Here is a 16,497-nt window from a genome sequence, read left to right as displayed (position 1 = left end):
TATTGTATCTATTGTTGTATATTCTGTCCACGCACATATCGATACGTTTTTCTTAGTGTTTAATATAGAATCTTGATTAATTATGCTACTTAGAAGAAAAACGTGAAGCCATATCAAAGAGACTCTATGCACATGCAATCATTATGTGGTATCATAAAACCAAATCATTTGGCCAGCATATGCTAAAGGGTATAATAAAACCAAAAGATAAAGACAACTTTTCGTGGGCATTCCAGGCAGGCAACATTCAGCATGCTCTCTGCAAATCCCAATCAGTAGCCGTAAACAGAAGCGCGCGACCACTTCCCTCTCGCTCTGATCCGCTTCCCGAAGATATAGAACAGGTACGGGATCGGGATCAACGCGACGGCGACTGAACCCCAACACACTCGAGGCCCAGTCGACACCGAGTCTGCGGAACATGATCGTCGCGAACAGCGGGAAGCACCCGGCGAAAACGCTGCGGAGGAAAGTGTTGGCGGCCACAGCGCTGGCCGCGACCTTCTGGAAGGTATCGATGAGATAGTTCAGGGCGGCCTGAAAAATTGTGAAGAAGCCGAAGCCCATGGAGACGGCGCCGATGATGGGGCCGATCCAGTGAATATCCGGGCGGCCGGTCCAGCCGAAGACGAAGAGACCCGCGGCGAAGAGGACAGAGCCGAGCATCATGGGGGGCAGGCGGGCCTCGGGAACGGGGAAGTTGTTGTTCGCCTTGAAGCGCTTGATGTAGAACTTCTGGTTGAAGAGATTGACGCAGGCGCCGAAGAGGATGCCGACGAGGTAGGCGAGGAAGGGGAGGGCGCCGACGACCGGGTTCCAGCCGCGGACTTCCTGGAACTCGACGGGGAAGGAGGCCAGACTGAGGTAGAGGATGCCGTAGACGAAGGAGGCGTACAGGGCGACGAGGAAGCAGATGGGCGTGGCGAGGAGGGCGAAGGGGCGGATGAGGTACTTGTTGCCGAGCTCCTTGAAGGTGACGTCCCATTCTTCGTGCTTCGCGTGCAGGGCCCAGTTGCCTGTGTCATACCGCAGGCGCCGCGCTTTGTACACGAGGAGGACGGGCGGGTAGCTTTCGTCGAGGAACACGACGTCCATGAGCAGGAAGAAGAACATCATGATGCCGGTGATCTGTGTACGGGGGGCGAAGTTAGTATCTGATGACCAGGGTGGCGTGTGTTCGCGGGGGAATTCGAAGTACGCACGTATTCTGTCCATCGCCATCGCAGGTAGCTTTGTACAATGGCGCCACCAACAATGGGCCCCAGGACTGGCCCGCCCACGACAGCCATGGCGTATCCAACAATGGCGGCGCCCCGTTCCTCGGCGGACCAGATATCGCCCAGCACACCACCGGTGTTGGTGACGGGGGCTGAGCCGAAGAATCCGGTGAAGAAACGAGTGATCATAATAGTTTGGATATCTTTAGCGGTTGCGGTTCCGAACGAGAATATCGCGGCGATAAAGTAGGGCGCTAAGACGGCCGGTTTGCGGCCGTAGACCTCGGACAATGGGGCCCAGACCAGCGGACCCAGACCTGTATCGGAAGACGAGAGGTGAGTGATAGGTCCGCATATGCGCCGAAGACATGGGATGACTTACCGAAGCCGAGTAGAAGTAGAGTGGTGCCGAGAGTGCCAACCTCCTCGCCGACATGGTACTGTTTACTCACTTGCTGCGTGCCTGTAGAGAAACTGCGCATCGTTAGTACGGAGTATACTCGAGTCGCAATTCGCGAATGGTGGGGGAGAGAGGGGACTAGACATACATGGAACTTGCCCAAGTGGCGCCCATTGTCGTCAAGCCATACAACACAGTTGTCACGGCCTTTTTCCTGAAAGTCCAGTTTCATAGGCCGATACGGATCGTCCGGCCCGTCAAAATCCACAATCACGTCGGGAGACGTTTTGGTATGCGAAAGCGGATGCGTAAAGCGGGCCGTTTGACCAGGCTCGCGGCTGCGGATGCGCGAAATTACAGACTGCGCGCGACTCTCCAACCTCGACAGCCCGGAGGCGACCGTGCTCTGCTTTTCCAGCGCTCCATTGGCCATGGTCGTCGCGCGTTGGCTGCTCCTCCCAAGGAGATCACATCTTCGTCGCTGGAGGGTCCGCGAGGAAGTAGCATCGTGCTCGTCTCTCGTCATGACACACAAAAGGCGTCAGGATGATCGCGATAGGCTGTCTCCGGGGACAACCAGGGAATTCAAGTTGAACAAGACGTGCAAGAATAAATTTTTTGTTATGTATAGTACAAGAAAGGCCGAGGGGCAGTCGGCCGAGCAGAGGCGATAAGCGGAACTGACTTTAACTGTCGGAAGCAAAGACGTCACTGATTTCGAATAGAAGTCTGGGCATCTCCAAACCCTTTTTTTTTCTCCCCTCCCACCGATCAGGACCAGGAACCATGGCTTATAAAGGCTCGAGTCTTCAGGTTCTGCGCGTCGGCAACCGACCGAAGGGAAGCCGTCTTAACCGGGCCCAGCCAGAATCGGACGTCCGATAAGCCAGGCTGGTGGAGAGCTCCATTGGCTTGCCGTCGGGGTGTGGGGGTTGTCAAATATATGGATGGTCGGTTGCATCCGAGGTTTGTGATTGCCGACACAACCTTGGAAAGGTGTTTTTCTTGTACAGACAATTGTGACGGACCTCCGAGATGTCCATAGATGTCGCATAGCAATCGTGACTCGATACTCACAGCAGAAGGCAATGAACCTGCTGTGATCCCTCCGACCGTACCTCGACATGCCAAACGTCAGCCGGAATTTTATCCGAACCACGTTGGGTGGCGATCGCCACTGTCGAGGTGGTGCAAGGTACCCATAATTCTCCGATGGCTCGCAGGTAAGCTTTTTCGTCGATCCGAGGGCCCTGTGAACGCGTGGTGGATGTAAAGAATGGAGGATACGTGAGGGAGAAATGAGAAGAAAGGAAGTGGTGGTCACATGCCTGTCTAGCCCTAATTGCTGCCCTCTGATATATACATCGTAATAACCTCTATATGCCCGTAGAACAGCAATGCGTCTAAACAAACCACAGGAACAATTTTACAAAAGTCAATCATAATACATCAAATCATCAACTAGTAGCAGAATGTGCGGTCTCCCACTTATGGACTGCCTCCAACGCAGCCGTCACCTTCAGGCCAATTCGAGCATCGAGCTCATAGCTCTCCCACCGAGCCGCCTTTTCGAGATACTCCTTGCATTGGCGGACCTTATTCCTCTCCAGCTGATGTGCATCCTCCCCGGGATTCTCTTCATCTGGGCCACCGTGGATCTCAATGTAGGTCGGACGCTCCATCCAAAGGTTAGCGGCCATTTCGAAATGAGCCGCCGGTCCAATCCAGTTATCCTTGAGGTGGCCGACGAACAGGCTCTTGTCATGGTCTAAAATACCCCGTTGAAGGAGATCTTTGGCCTCGCTATGCTTGCGCATGGAGCGCAGCACCGCCGCACGAACGAGCTGGAGAATGGCCTTCTCCTCGGGCCCTTCGCGAGACCAGTGCTTGTTGGCGTCGCTTTCTGACCAGGCGAGGTGCTGCAACGACTCCTCCAGATGCGCCTGCGTCATGCGACTATGGCCGTTCCAGAAGAAAATCATTTCCTCAATCGGGTCCACTCCAACGGCGTCGACGAGCGGCACTTTCCACTCCTTGGCCCGTGCCTCCCACTTGGCGATCTTTCGGGCAACAAAAACATCAAATGGGAGCTGTCGGGCCATAAAGCGTTTCTTTCCAGCCAATGGAGGAGCTGTCCGGAAATACTCGGTTGCCTGTTCCGCATGCTTGGTCGCTTCACTAGCATCCTTGCCAAGAGCGGACCGATATAAGGAGACGTGGGCCGCTCCCGCAATGTAGTAGTATAGCGACCGAGACCAGGAATTCAAGTCGACGCACTCGATGAACGATTCCGAGCACAGTTGGTATCGATGCAGGTACATTGCGTTTAGACTCCGCTCAAACACCCTCAGAGCTTCGACCTGCTTAAGCGGGCTGCGCTCTTCTCCACACAGAAGCTCCAACGCCCGTTCGAGATTTTTGTTGGCACCCTCCATGCGAGATTCCTCGAGCAGCCACAGCTGACTCTTGGGGAACTGTTTTCTCATCTTCGCCAAGAGAGCTTCGAGCCTCTCCTGAGGGTAGGCCTGCACATCCCCTTCTTCTCTGGAAACCGGATCTGGCATGATGTCGCAGTAACGGACGAACCCGTTGTAATAACCTAACATCGCGAATGCAGCAATAGCGCCGATCAAATTGTGGAATTTACTAGCTTGCCACAGCATCTTCAGTCCGCGTTCCTTGTCGCCATGGAAGCCGATAATACCCAGCAGTTTGCTGAACGCCGGGGGCACCATCGAGATGAGGAGAAGAAGAATGCCGAAGCAGAAGTTGGCTCCCGAATGCACGAACACATCGATCTGGTTTCTGAAGATGTCCGAATCAGGGTCATGGCTGAGCATTTCGCTAGAGGTCTCCACAGACATGTCGGAATCCGTAGGCTCGCGGGAGACGTTGAGCTCAGAAAGCTTCTGAGACAAACCTCCTGCCTCTACAGGAGTGGTTGGGTTGGATTTCGCATCTGCGCCCTGTCCGGAGCTTCGGCTGGATGACTGGGCGAGTTCTGGAGGAGACAGCTCCCCAGATCTCTTCATCTGCATGAACTTCTGCTCCATCTTCAAGATACCATCCAGTGTGATATACGCTTTTCTCATCTTATAGAACCCCTTGATGCTCTCCGTGAGACTTTCGTTGAGCACCCCGACGACAGCGCTCATCAGCTGTGCCATTGCTTGACAAAGGGCGAACTCGGTGCCGGGGACATAGATCTGCGAATGGTAGGTATTGGGCGCGTGCGAGTTATGTTGTGCTTTATGTTGATCACTGGCAGCGCTGGTCTCCGCAATGTTTAACCGTTCCGATGCTACCGATGGTCAGTGACGAAGGATGGATCCTTCGTGATGGCAGACGAACCCTGGCGCATGATCTCCTGTTCAAAGCCGAGCGTTGCACGGATGAACGCCACGACACCTCTTCCCAACTATATATCACCGAGTCGTCGTTAGTGTCGGTCCAACGAGTGGCGATGGGCGAGCTTATCGCGGGTGGTACACACATTATGGAAGGACGAGATTCCCTCTGAGAGTCCATCTTCGGCACCATCGACGTCGTCGTTGAGGATAAGGGTTGCAGCTGTGTTATTCAACACGAGTCAGTTCTTCTATTATTAATAAGTAATGCGAGGAGTGTGATTGGGAACGTACCCCTCAACGCATCCTCCACTATTGAACGCAAGAGAGCAGACAATTAGCAGAGTCTCCAGCTAACCACCACAGCGTACCGCTCTCAGGATACTCACAGTCCCGCAATTCCGTCAAGGAGTCCAACGACTGAGTCGAAGCCGTCCCCGGCTTTTTGCCATAGAGCCACGAACCCACCTTGAACATGGTGTTGTTTGCTCACGGCTTACACGAGGTAGAAGGAAGAAAAGGAAGAAAAAGAAAAGAAAAAGATGTGACAATCGGCGCAGACGAGTCCGAAGGAGCGTAAGAAAGTAATTGTGGCCTACGTCAGACGATAAGACGGAGGGGTCCGAACCCCGAATCAAGCAACGGACGGATCAGGAAGAATGTGGACGTTCCCATGAGATCTGGAGTGAGAACGTGGGCGGCTTCCGGAAACATAACCATAGGGGGGCGGAGAGGCAAGGAAGGAAAGAAAAGGAAAGGAAAGGAAAGCGACGAGCGGGGAGGAAGGGCGAGATATAAACGAGCGACTCTCACAAGTGAATGATGAGGGAGCATAAATAAAAGGGAACCAGGATGGACCATGGTCCACTCCGCGGCGGCGCAGGCGTCGGAGGCGGAGCACCAGAGGAATCATCTTGCGACACACGAATGCGCAGGGTTCCTCTTGTACTAGGAGAAATCCCTACTCAACGACCCTCTACAGCTGTCCTCCACTCGGAGAAACTTCTATATATTGTTCCTCAGCTAGAGAAGAACAAACATGTCGATATACCATGCATGGAATGTAAAATGACTGCTCCGGCCTACCCGAGCGGCTCTCCAGTTACCCGTTTGGGTTGGTCTGCGTCACTTTCTCTCTCCGCCTACGCCAAGAAGCGCTCTCACTCTCTGTTCTCATCACGGCCTTCATCTCCTTCTCCGCACCAACATCATTCACCCCCAACCCACCACCCATTCTGATCGCTCCATCCGCTCCTCCCCATTCTCCCCGGTTCTCTCCATTTAGTCGCCTGTCACCGACAATCCTCCCGCCTCTCCATCCCCCCATCATGTCGACACAAGCTCAGGACAAGGCCGAGCCCACCCAACAGCCACAACAACAAAAGCCCCCCGTATTGGAGGAAGACGACGAATTTGAGGACTTCCCTGTTGAAGGTTCGTGATTGAGCCATCGTCTTTCTCTACGTTTCCCCCCCCCCCCCCCCCCCGATGAAGACCCCAGCGAAGGGGCCATCACCACCGTCACCACGACCAGACAACCAACCACGGTACTAACGACTCCCGGTACCAGACTGGCCCCAAGAAGAAACCGAGCAAGCCGCGAACGGCACGAATGTTCACCTGTGGGAGGAGAGCTGGGACGACGACGATGCGGCGGAGGACTTTTCGAAACAGCTAAAGTGCGGTTGCTCCCCTTCTTCCTCTGACGCCTACGCAACACTAACGTATTTCTCTTCGTGCTACAGAGAGGAACTGGAAAAGGTCGAGGCATCTCACTAATGGACGGATGGACATGTGGTACTCTGAATATCCCGAACGCGAATGAACGAACGATAAGAATTATCTATTTTTGCCCTCTTTTTCCATGATGGAACACAAGCTATATCATCAAGATGCTACATTCTTCTTTATTAGGACATCATGTCCGTTCTATGGTGGTAGTTCGCCCGGCCTTGCGTTCACCTGGGATCGTCATGGCCGTTCGTTCGTCAAGGGGAACGGCGCCCAGCCCACTGGAGAAGCGACCGGGGTCCTTGGCCCAGATCTACCAGGCATATATGATCGTGACGGACGCTGGCGGTGTATGGCTCCCGGACATCCTATGAAAACAATTGTTTGATAGAAAAGATAAGAGAAGCTCTACGCAATAAGAATATCCATTTCAATGGGAACGACAAGCGTCTGATCTCACAGTTTAGATCCCGTCACTAGTAGCCATTACTTCATCAGAACCCTTCTTGAATCGAGAAACAAAATCATTTCGCTTATTTTGATTAATTTTAATGCCTGTACATTACATCATAGAAAAGGCCATCCCTCGACGGGATGGAGAGGGACGCTAAAAAAACACGGCCTGATGCAGCCATGGCTCGCCCAATACACATGGACAAGCACGATCTCATTCTGCAACTCGTCCCTCCAACACATTACATGGTCGTAAAAGTTTACTTACTTGACAGAGCAGTGACACCAGGCAGCTCCTTGCCCTCCAGAAGCTCCAGAGAGGCACCACCGCCAGTGGAGACGTGGCTGAGCTTGTCCTCGGCGTTGTACTTGGCGGCCACGGTAGCAGTGTCACCACCACCGATGATGACAATGGAGCCGGACTGAGCGGCGGCAACGACGTTGTCGAGGGTCTTCTTGGTGCCGTTGGCGAAGGGCTCCATCTCGAAGACACCGCAGGGGCCGTTCCAGAGGATCGTCTTGGCCTCGGCGATAGTCTGCTTGTACAGCTCGACACTCTTCTCGCCGACATCCAGACCCATGAAGCCGTCAGGGATGCCGTCGGCATCGGTAGCGTAGCCGGTCTTGGCGTCGGCAGCGAAATTGTCGGCAGTGACGTAGTCGACAGGAAGGACGATCTTCACGTTGTTCTTCTTAGCCTTCTCGACGATCTCGGGGACGATCTTGCTGCCGGCCTCGTCGAAAAGACTCTTGCCGATCTTGACGTTCTCCAGGGTCTTCTTGAAGGTAAAGGCCATGGCTCCGGTGATGATCAGACTGTTGACCTTGGGGAGGAGGTTATCAATCAGCTGGATCTTGTCGGAGACCTTAGCGCCACCGAGGATGGCCAGGAAGGGACGAGAGGGGTTCTCGAGGGCCTTGGCGAAGTAGTCAAGCTCCTTCTTCACCAGGAAGCCGGAAGCCTTCTGAGGGAGGTCGACGCCGACCATGGAGCTGTGGGCACGGTGGGCGGTTCCAAAGGCATCGTCTGGATGGTATCGTTAGTATGGACAAACCCAATTACGGTCCATGGGCCAAAGGGGAAATAGACTTACTGATGTAGATGTCACCAAGAGCGGTCAGTCCCTTGCGGAACTCCTCGACGGCGGCCTTGTCGGCCTTGACCTTCTTGCCCTCGGCGTCCTTGGAGCTGCCCTCCTCCTCGGCGTGGAAACGCAGGTTCTCCAGGAGGATGATCTGGCCACCGGAGGCCTTGTTGACGGTCTCCTCAACTTCCTTGCCGACGCAGTCCTCAGTGAAGATGACGCTCTTGCCGATGAGCTTCTCCAGGACGGGCACGACGGGCTTCAGGCTGTACTTGGGGTTCTTCTTGCCGTCAGGACGACCGAGGTGGGACATGAGGACAACGGCCTTGGCGCCATTCTCGACAGCGTACTTGATGGTGGGGAGAGCACCAACGATACGCTGGGGGTTGGTGACGTTCTTGTTGTCATCGAGAGGGACGTTGAAGTCGACCTGGGAGGTGAGCGTGGTTAGCATTGACCGATCATACCACAGCCATTGGAGGTGACATACCCGGATCAAGACACGCTTGTCCTTGAGGTCGACGTCAGTGATGGCAAGCTTGTTGCTAAGAGACATGGTGAAGAAGTTGGAGAGGGAGGAGCTGGCGTCGGGTCAGCGATACCACAGGGGTCTAGAGGGATAGAAATAGGGAGCAGTACCTCGCAGGAGAGATGGTGAGGTGAATTGGAAGAAGGAGGGAAAAATGCTCAATCCGTTCACGGTGAGCCCATATGATAACTTCGGCCCAGCGGCGGGGTAGCAGCAGTGTTTGGTGGGGCGTCCGGTGAGAGATTCGCTGACGCATCGGGCTGATGCGGGACTGATGTCAGTCCACCGCGATCGATGACGGAAGGGTCCGGGCTCTCAGGGGTGAACATTGTCCCTATGCGTTCTCGATAGCCTCGGATCTCTCGCGGGAATTGGAAACAGCCGCTTCGGAATTCTCGTCGTACGGGCATTCATAGGATCATCGTCCCCCGCGGTCCCTACATGTGCCTCTGTGGGTGTCTCGACCTACGAAAATCCTGGAAATTTCTCCCGAAAGCGTCATAGAATGGCAGTTCCATATCCCTGCGAATGGAGACTCCTTTGAATAGTCTCTTCCGCTTGGGTTGATGATCTAAATCCAGCATTTGTGCGCCTTTTGAATACCTAACGAAGAAACCTTTGAGAGTACCCTGTGACAGACCGGACACCACCAATGAGAAACAGAACCCCCCAAAACAGCATTGAAAACGCCGTAAACATACCCCACGCAACACAAGGAAAGAAGAAAGAATCCACAAAGAAGATTTCCAAAGCCAAGGGCCGACCAGGTAAACATAGGTATCAAGTGATAACCATCCAATGCAACGAGAAAACCCGTACCTTACCTTACTCCTCCTCGGAAGAGTTGGTCAGAGACAGGTATGCGGTCCATGCGATACCCACCGACGACACAAATGGCTGTGAAAGAAAAAGCAATCAGTATACAATAACTAATGAAAACGCGTCGGGTCACGGGAGAAGAGCAAACTCACAATCTGGAATTGGATGGGAACCACCCGGAAGTTCAGGATTTGCACCGCAGGCCAGAGCACAAAGTTCGCCTTGAGTGTCGGCAGGTACACATCCTGGAACTTGCGAGTCAAGGCTCTCCGTCCGCCACCCTCAGCAATTGTCATGAAGGTGAAGAAACAGACCAGACCTATATTCATTTCTATTAGCGGGATATCCTTTTTCTCGTGGCACAACATCAGGTCCATACCGAACGGAGCGAACATAAGCTGATCAACCGCCACCCGCTTCAGAGCCGGGATGGTCGGGTTCTTCTTGGTGAGAGGGAAGGTCCTCGATAGGAACCCGAACCACTGGAACTGCACCGGGGCCATGAAGAAACCGTACGACATGAAACGGGTCAACCGCTCAAAATCAAACGGGGGCGGTAGGTTCCTGGCGTGTCCCAATTCCCCAAGCGCCGGTGGTTTCTCCTTGTCCAAATCGTGAATCTCGATCGAAATGAAGTCATCTCCACCGGTACCGTGGCGGCTAGGACGAGCTTTGAAGGCTGTGATAAGCTGCGCAACCGTGTCTGCGATACCACCCAGGATCTAGCACGATTCCCGTCAGTTATTTGCGGTCGAAAAAGAGTGGAAACCAGTGGAGGCGCGTACCGCGTTGGTGACCATAGTAGTCAGTACTGGACCAAGCGTGTTATGTTAGCAAGCTGGGCTATCACCATGTACGCCAACAGTTCGACCTACCCGGCTTTTCCGCATAGTAGGAGTTGAATTTGGCAGCCAGCCGCATGGCCGCTGCCATTTCTATGAGGAAGATGATGCTATGAAGTAAGGGCTAGAGTATCGAACGAATCGAGAGGCATCCGTCAGTGACTTGTCTTTTGCAACAGAAGAAAGCTATAGCCCCTTCGGATTCCCTGGCTCCTACAGGACAGCCAAAAAGGATTGCTGGGGGACGAGAGCAAGGTGTAGAAGGGATGGAGGACATACGAAACGACCGTAGATGTATCGGCGGTTGAGTCCATCCAAAATTCGTCGACGCGCGGCGGAGAACATCATGAAGGACGGACCCGGTGGGAATGAGTACTTATAGAAGATGGAAGAAAATCGAAGGCGAACTGAGATTCCGCTCGGCGGTATGGAGCGACAGTATGACGCAAAGCAAGGCAGTGAACGATAATGAAGGGAATGAAGGCGACTTGGCAAGAGTCCACCCACACACCGAATGGGAGAATGACTGTGAAACCGATTCCCCAGCGACTGGAGGAATGTCGAGATGCCCTGTTTGGATAATCAACCAGGTTCGATCAGGATGATGTAGCGGGGGAAAAGGAGATCACCGCAATAAATGATGATGAGGCAGTTCGTCCGGCAGGCTCCAACCAACCTGTCCAGATTAACGTTCCCGTGATCCACCCGCCATCCTTCCCCGCCGCTTTTACATACTACGGAGTACTGCCGCTACGCTGGATAGTGCGTCATCAAAGGACCGAGTACCACCTTACTTTTCTTTTTACAGAAGGTGATGTGATTGATTTTACTTTATTGTTTTCGTTTTATGTTACCGAATCCCTGTACAGCCATTATGTATCGTTTCGTTATCAGGTATCAACTTCACCTCCACCTAACCTTCAATCTGCCGTCTCGGGCGGGATCCCGTTCCGATCATACACAAGAATATCCGGAAGGTCTCTGATATCCGTAGTCTCGTTCGTATTGACATCGACAAGACGCACTGCCTCCAGGTGGAGACACCCCACCGACAGCGACAGCAGCTTCAACTCAGTCGCAAAACACGTCCCCGGTAGGAGAGGGCTGTCAGAGGCTAATTAGACCCTACCAACTCTCAGAAGATGTACAGGGAGAAGATACTTACCCAACGCGCACATCCGGTGTCAAACACACCAGTTCAGCTTCTTGTCCGCTGACATTTTTCTGCATGGCATGGACGATGTTATCATCCGTCACAGCCTCGGCAACCTGGTCGACTCTGACTTTCCGGCCAGACATTGATGAGGAAGACGGCCGTACCATATGCCCCCGAGGATCGGGCCGCTTCCTGCGTGGAATGCCAATCATGGCAAATTTGCGCGGAGTTGTGGAGCGATTGACAATAAAGACGTCCCAGGAGAATGGTTTGCCTACCTCCACACTGGGCGGGCCTGAAAAGGAGATCGTCACCCCCATGTCTGTGACCGAATAGGCCCTCTCACGGAGGGACCCTCTGCTAGGAGGAGGGCCTCCGGCTGTGCTGTTCGTCTGATTCCCCGCCATAGGGAGGCTCGAGGGGCGATTGCTCCGTTGCAGAGCCTGGCTCGGCCCACCAAATGTTGGGTTGAGGGCCATGGAGAAATCCACATTGGTCCGCCATTGCATCCGAACGCGCGGGTGGCAGTTATCCGACAATTGAATCGTAGCTTCCAGCAGAATGTCCAACGTGCTCACCATCACGGTCGTCGAGGGATTAGGGTCCGGTCCATATTCCGGTGTCAACTTGTAGATTAATGTAACATCATCCCGTGGGCGACATCTGATGGGCAACTCAAGCCCAGAGTTATCTGTCAATGGTTCGATTGTCCCATCTGTCATAGCAAGTTCAGCCTTGTCGAATACTACATCGCAATTTAGAAACGGTGTCACTTCGAAATCAAGGCTTGCGACAGTCGTTGGTCGTCCAGAGTAAGAGTTCAGGCGAGAGTAGCGTATCCTAGCACTTGCCGCCGGAACTACACGGACCGGATGTCCAGATGGCTGCTGAACGCTATAAATGGGATCCTCACTGTACTTCGCGGGCACAACTCGCAGAAGGCGGGACGCTGGGAGAAACGGGTCCTTCTGGGGGAAGTTCTTGTCCGACGACAGAGGTTGTAGAACGTTTGTAGATGCCGGGATTAACGGTGGAAGATAGTCATCATCGCGGGTCTCGTGCTGTCGGCTTTCAGATGGGTTGAGGGTAGCGGAGGCAATGAAAAGGAGGGAAGGATGCTGGATGCGAATCCGAGGACGTTCTGAAAGGGTCAGCCAAGGATCGAAATCATATCCAAACCGTGAATGTCTTACTAATGAATGTTTCAACACTCCAAATCACATACACATGGTTTCCTTTCCCCGTATCTCCCTCGAATTCATTCACCACCACCAGGGGTTCTTCCTCGGCATTTACAGCGCCGGAGAAGATCAGGTCTCGAGTGGGTGTGGGGTTCTCTCCCACCGTCTCGGCTGGATCAATAGCAAATGCATCGAGTCTGACTTCGAGGTTCTGGAGGTGCTGTTTTAGGCTTATTGGCGAGCAATTGGAAAGCCTCAACACGACCCGAACAGTGCAGAACTCATCTGTAGACAGCTATAGATAAGTAAGAGATAAGGTCGCGGAGAGGAAATCCAGGTATCGCCTACCAAAGAACAGTAGAGACCGCTGTGGGATATATGAGAGGACGGACGTCAAATCCTCCGCCCCTCCTTCCAAGGCCGATGTTAAGGCGGCCTCCAAGTCTATATCTGAAGCATGCGGCACCACGGTATCCAGCACCGCATGCCGAAGGAACTCCCCAGGAACCTCGAGGCCGGGCATGATTATCGTCGCAGTCGCATGCCAACCTACCAGTAAAAGGTAGGGCAGTTGCGCACTTCAATGCAAAGAAACAATGACAATTATGGTGAACCGTGAGCCAGGAGAGGATGCCCACGCGCGATGTTGTCAGTGGGGAAAGATCCCTTGCAAACACTGCAAACATCCCTGGCCATTCACCAGCCGCCGCCTGCTACTTTTTCCCGATCAACGAACGGCTTCTCTCCTTCGGACATCGCTCTTCCACGAGTCTGTGCAGCCTCGAGATGAATCCAATGAATCCGGCCCCTTCTCTCTGGCAGGAGGCCCGCAATGCGGATGGGCGGGTTTATTACTACAATGTCCAAACCAAAGCCACGCAATGGGCGAAGCCCGAGGAATTAATGACCCCCATCGAGGCAAGTCCGAATCCATCGCAACCAATCGTTTGACTGCGCTAACATGATTCATTCTCTTAACAGCGCGCTTTGTCGAATCAGCCATGGAAGGAGTATACGGCGGAAGGAGGGCGCAAATACTGGTACAACACTGAGACCAAGCAAAGCACTTGGGAGATGCCAGATGTTTATAAGAATGCGTTGGCGCAGGCTCCAGCTCCCCAAGCTCCGCCCGTAGCGTAAGTCCTGTGCCCGGGTTCACATTCCGATTTTGTTAACGTGTTTCTCTTAGGGCCCCGACTTTCGTCGCCGGTGGAGTCAGCTCCTTTTCCTCATACCCGCAGCAGCGTGAGCGCGATGACTACGATCGCGGCTATGGTGATCGACGCGGTGGATATGGCTCGATGGATACGAATGGTCTTGCATTGAATGCAGTTCCTGGGGTGCAGCAAGTGGAGCCCGAGTATAACTCGCTCGAGGAGGCCGAAGGTGCATTTATGAAGATGCTCAAGCGCCACAATGTGCAGCCCGACTGGTCCTGGGAGCAGACCATTCGCGCAACCATCAAAGATCCTCAATATCGATCTTTGAAAGACCCCAGAGACCGCAAGGCAGCCTTTGAGAAATATGCGGTCGAGGTTCGCATGCAGGAAAAGGATCGGGCGAAAGAGAGATTCGCTAAGCTCAGAGCAGATTTCAACACCATGCTGAAACGCCATCCTGAGATCAAACATTACAGTCGCTGGAAGACCATCCGACCGATCATCGAGGGCGAAACGATCTTCCGGTCCACAGATGACGAGGATGAGAGGCGTCAGCTTTTTGAGGAGTACATCCTCGAGCTCAAGAAAGAACATATGGAAGAGGAGGCTGCCAAGCGCAAGGCTGCTATGGATGAGCTCGCCACTATTCTCAAATCCTTGGATCTCGAACCTTACACGCGTTGGTCTGAGGCCCAAGCCATCATCCAGTCTAATGACAAGGTCCAGAACGACGAAAAGTTCAAGTCCTTAAGCAAGTCTGATATTCTGACCGCGTTCGAGAATCATATCAAGTCGCTGGAGCGCGCTTTCAACGACGCACGCCAGCAACAAAAGGCTGCGAAGGCACGGAAAGAGCGCCATGCGCGTGAACAATTCATTGATCTACTGAAAGAGCTCAGATCCCAGGGCAAGATCAAGGCTGGTAGTAAGTGGATGAATATCTACCCTATGATTAATACAGATCCCCGGTATCTTGGCATCTTGGGCAACTCGGGATCTTCGCCTATGGAGCTCTTCTGGGACGTGGTTGAAGAAGAGGAACGCTCCTTACGCGGCCCACGCAATGATGTCTTGGATGTTCTTGATGTAAGGCTCTTCCCAACATTCTCTTGTGAAGGTTCTTTTCTGATATCTCATAACAGGACAAACGATTCGAGGTCACTCCCAAGACCACTTTTGAAGAGTTCCACTCTCTCGTGCTTGGTGACCGCCGCACGGCCAATCTCGACCCGGAAATTCTCCAGCTTCTGTTCCAGCGTATCCAGGAGAAGGCTGTGCGACGAAACGAAGAGGAGAAGCATGCGGCTGATCGCCACCAGCGCCGTGCGATTGATGCTTTGCGATCTCGCATCAAGCGTCTGGAACCCCCTGTTCGGCCCACCGACAGCTGGGATCAGGTACGTTCCAGAGTGGAGAAATTCGAGGAATATAAAGCCCTGGAGAGCGATGAGCTCCGGCAGGCCGCTTTCGACAAGGTGATCCGCCGGTTGAAAGAAAAGGAAGAAGACGCGGATCGTGATCGTGACAGAGACCGTGGCAGCCGGCGAGAACATTACGACCGCAGTGACCGAGAGTACCGTAGCTACAGAGGCGAGCGAAGGGGCGCTTCCAGTCGCATGAGCCGCACTCCTGAGCCCGATGCCTACGAGGCCGATCGCCGCAAAGCTCAAGCTGACCGGGAGCGGTCTTACCGAAAGACTAGCGGTCTATCGCCTGTCCGTGAAAGGCGGGAGGATCGCGACCGTGACAGAGAGCGCTATCGCGAACGTGATCGTGATCGGGATTGGGATCGCGAACGCAGCTCTCGTTCTCTCAGCCACTATGACCGCGACCGTCGTGATCGTGAGGAGGAGCGCGAGCGCCTCTACCGCACTCGTGGTGATCCTCGTGGCAGTCGGGACGAACTCGACTACGGCGCCGACACGCGTAGCACCGTCAGCAACGACCGCCGCCGCCGGCGCGACAGTGATGCCGAGAGTGTTGCCAGCCGGTCCGCCAAGCGGTATCGACGCGACAGTCGCGAGAGAGATCGCAGCCGAGGCGCCAGAAGAGAACGAGACCGTCGGGAGCGGACGCCTGCGGCTGAAGAAACGAAGAAGGAAAAGGCCGTGCATTCTGGCAGCGAGGAGGGCGAAATCGAAGAGGAGTAAAGCTGGCTTGCGGAGGTAGTCCACGAGCGCGATACGCAATCCAATTTGGCAAGGATGTTTTATATAGCGATAACATGAGCTCTGAGTTTCTTAGTGATCAATAGTGAGCTATGTCTATTCTTACTCCTTTTGTCGTTGGTGAACTTGGGTCTGTGTTGGGCTGTGGTTCTGACTTAATACACATTGGAACTCTTAGGACTTGGAATCAATTACTTCTACACACAGCTCAAAGAAATAAACAAAATCAACACTGGAAGCGAAAGAGGTGTACTCCAACGGAATTGTCTCATGAAGCAGATTGTGTTGACCGCAAAGGTACCACTTGGTACACTATATATATTTAAGAGGCAACTACAGTCATCGACATCCAGATCGCCTATACGTAGGAAAACCTTCAAAATAACGGAATCTCAATTAAGCAGCAGCA

The 16,497-nt window shown here is 53.6% G+C and overlaps 7 protein-coding genes across 7 annotated transcripts; 2 read left to right on the top strand and 5 right to left on the bottom strand.

The window, feature by feature from the left end:
- Positions 1 to 141: 141 nt before the first annotated feature.
- ATEG_00227 (MFS transporter) lies at positions 142 to 2,050 on the bottom strand (the record flags this gene model as incomplete). The annotated part of the gene is made up of 4 exons (XM_001210313.1): positions 142 to 1,128; positions 1,203 to 1,534; positions 1,600 to 1,657; positions 1,766 to 2,050. 4 exons carry the CDS (start codon positions 2,048 to 2,050, stop codon positions 142 to 144), a joined length of 1,662 nt encoding a protein of 553 aa, XP_001210313.1.
- Positions 2,051 to 3,074: 1,024 nt separating this feature from the next.
- On the bottom strand, positions 3,075 to 5,441 carry ATEG_00226 (TTC39/IML2 family protein; the record flags this gene model as incomplete). The annotated part of the gene is made up of 4 exons (XM_001210312.1): positions 3,075 to 4,918; positions 4,969 to 5,035; positions 5,111 to 5,187; positions 5,354 to 5,441. 4 exons carry the CDS (start codon positions 5,439 to 5,441, stop codon positions 3,075 to 3,077), a joined length of 2,076 nt encoding a protein of 691 aa, XP_001210312.1.
- An 851-nt stretch (positions 5,442 to 6,292) lies between these two features.
- Positions 6,293 to 6,743, top strand: ATEG_00225 (proteasome regulatory particle lid subunit SEM1; the record flags this gene model as incomplete). Its single annotated transcript, XM_001210311.1, has 2 exons — positions 6,293 to 6,398; positions 6,535 to 6,743. The coding sequence occupies 2 exons, from the start codon at positions 6,293 to 6,295 to the stop codon at positions 6,741 to 6,743; spliced, it is 315 nt and encodes a 104-aa protein (XP_001210311.1).
- A 665-nt stretch (positions 6,744 to 7,408) lies between these two features.
- On the bottom strand, positions 7,409 to 8,789 carry pgkA (phosphoglycerate kinase pgkA; the record flags this gene model as incomplete). Its single annotated transcript, XM_001210310.1, has 3 exons — positions 7,409 to 8,175; positions 8,243 to 8,663; positions 8,724 to 8,789. 3 exons carry the CDS (start codon positions 8,787 to 8,789, stop codon positions 7,409 to 7,411), a joined length of 1,254 nt encoding a protein of 417 aa, XP_001210310.1.
- Positions 8,790 to 9,587: 798 nt separating this feature from the next.
- ATEG_00223 (Mpv17/PMP22 family protein) lies at positions 9,588 to 10,768 on the bottom strand (the record flags this gene model as incomplete). The annotated part of the gene is made up of 6 exons (XM_001210309.1): positions 9,588 to 9,659; positions 9,734 to 9,900; positions 9,961 to 10,303; positions 10,367 to 10,392; positions 10,457 to 10,547; positions 10,703 to 10,768. The coding sequence occupies 6 exons, from the start codon at positions 10,766 to 10,768 to the stop codon at positions 9,588 to 9,590; spliced, it is 765 nt and encodes a 254-aa protein (XP_001210309.1).
- Positions 10,769 to 11,343: 575 nt separating this feature from the next.
- ATEG_00222 (TRAPP trafficking subunit Trs65 domain-containing protein) lies at positions 11,344 to 12,808 on the bottom strand (the record flags this gene model as incomplete). Its single annotated transcript, XM_001210308.1, has 3 exons — positions 11,344 to 11,527; positions 11,589 to 12,771; positions 12,805 to 12,808. 3 exons carry the CDS (start codon positions 12,806 to 12,808, stop codon positions 11,344 to 11,346), a joined length of 1,371 nt encoding a protein of 456 aa, XP_001210308.1.
- A 582-nt stretch (positions 12,809 to 13,390) lies between these two features.
- On the top strand, positions 13,391 to 16,070 carry ATEG_00221 (snoRNA-splicing protein PRP40; the record flags this gene model as incomplete). Its single annotated transcript, XM_001210307.1, has 4 exons — positions 13,391 to 13,606; positions 13,742 to 13,896; positions 13,950 to 15,006; positions 15,063 to 16,070. The coding sequence occupies 4 exons, from the start codon at positions 13,391 to 13,393 to the stop codon at positions 16,068 to 16,070; spliced, it is 2,436 nt and encodes an 811-aa protein (XP_001210307.1).
- Positions 16,071 to 16,497: the final 427 nt, after the last annotated feature.

The sequence above is a fragment of the Aspergillus terreus genome, genomic scaffold (genome assembly GCF_000149615.1).
Source record: "Aspergillus terreus NIH2624 scaffold_1 genomic scaffold, whole genome shotgun sequence".
NCBI classification, from domain to species: Eukaryota; Fungi; Ascomycota; class Eurotiomycetes; order Eurotiales; family Aspergillaceae; genus Aspergillus; species Aspergillus terreus.
The sequence above is the reverse complement of the archived record's forward strand: the minus strand, read 5'-3'. Positions and strand labels throughout refer to the sequence as shown.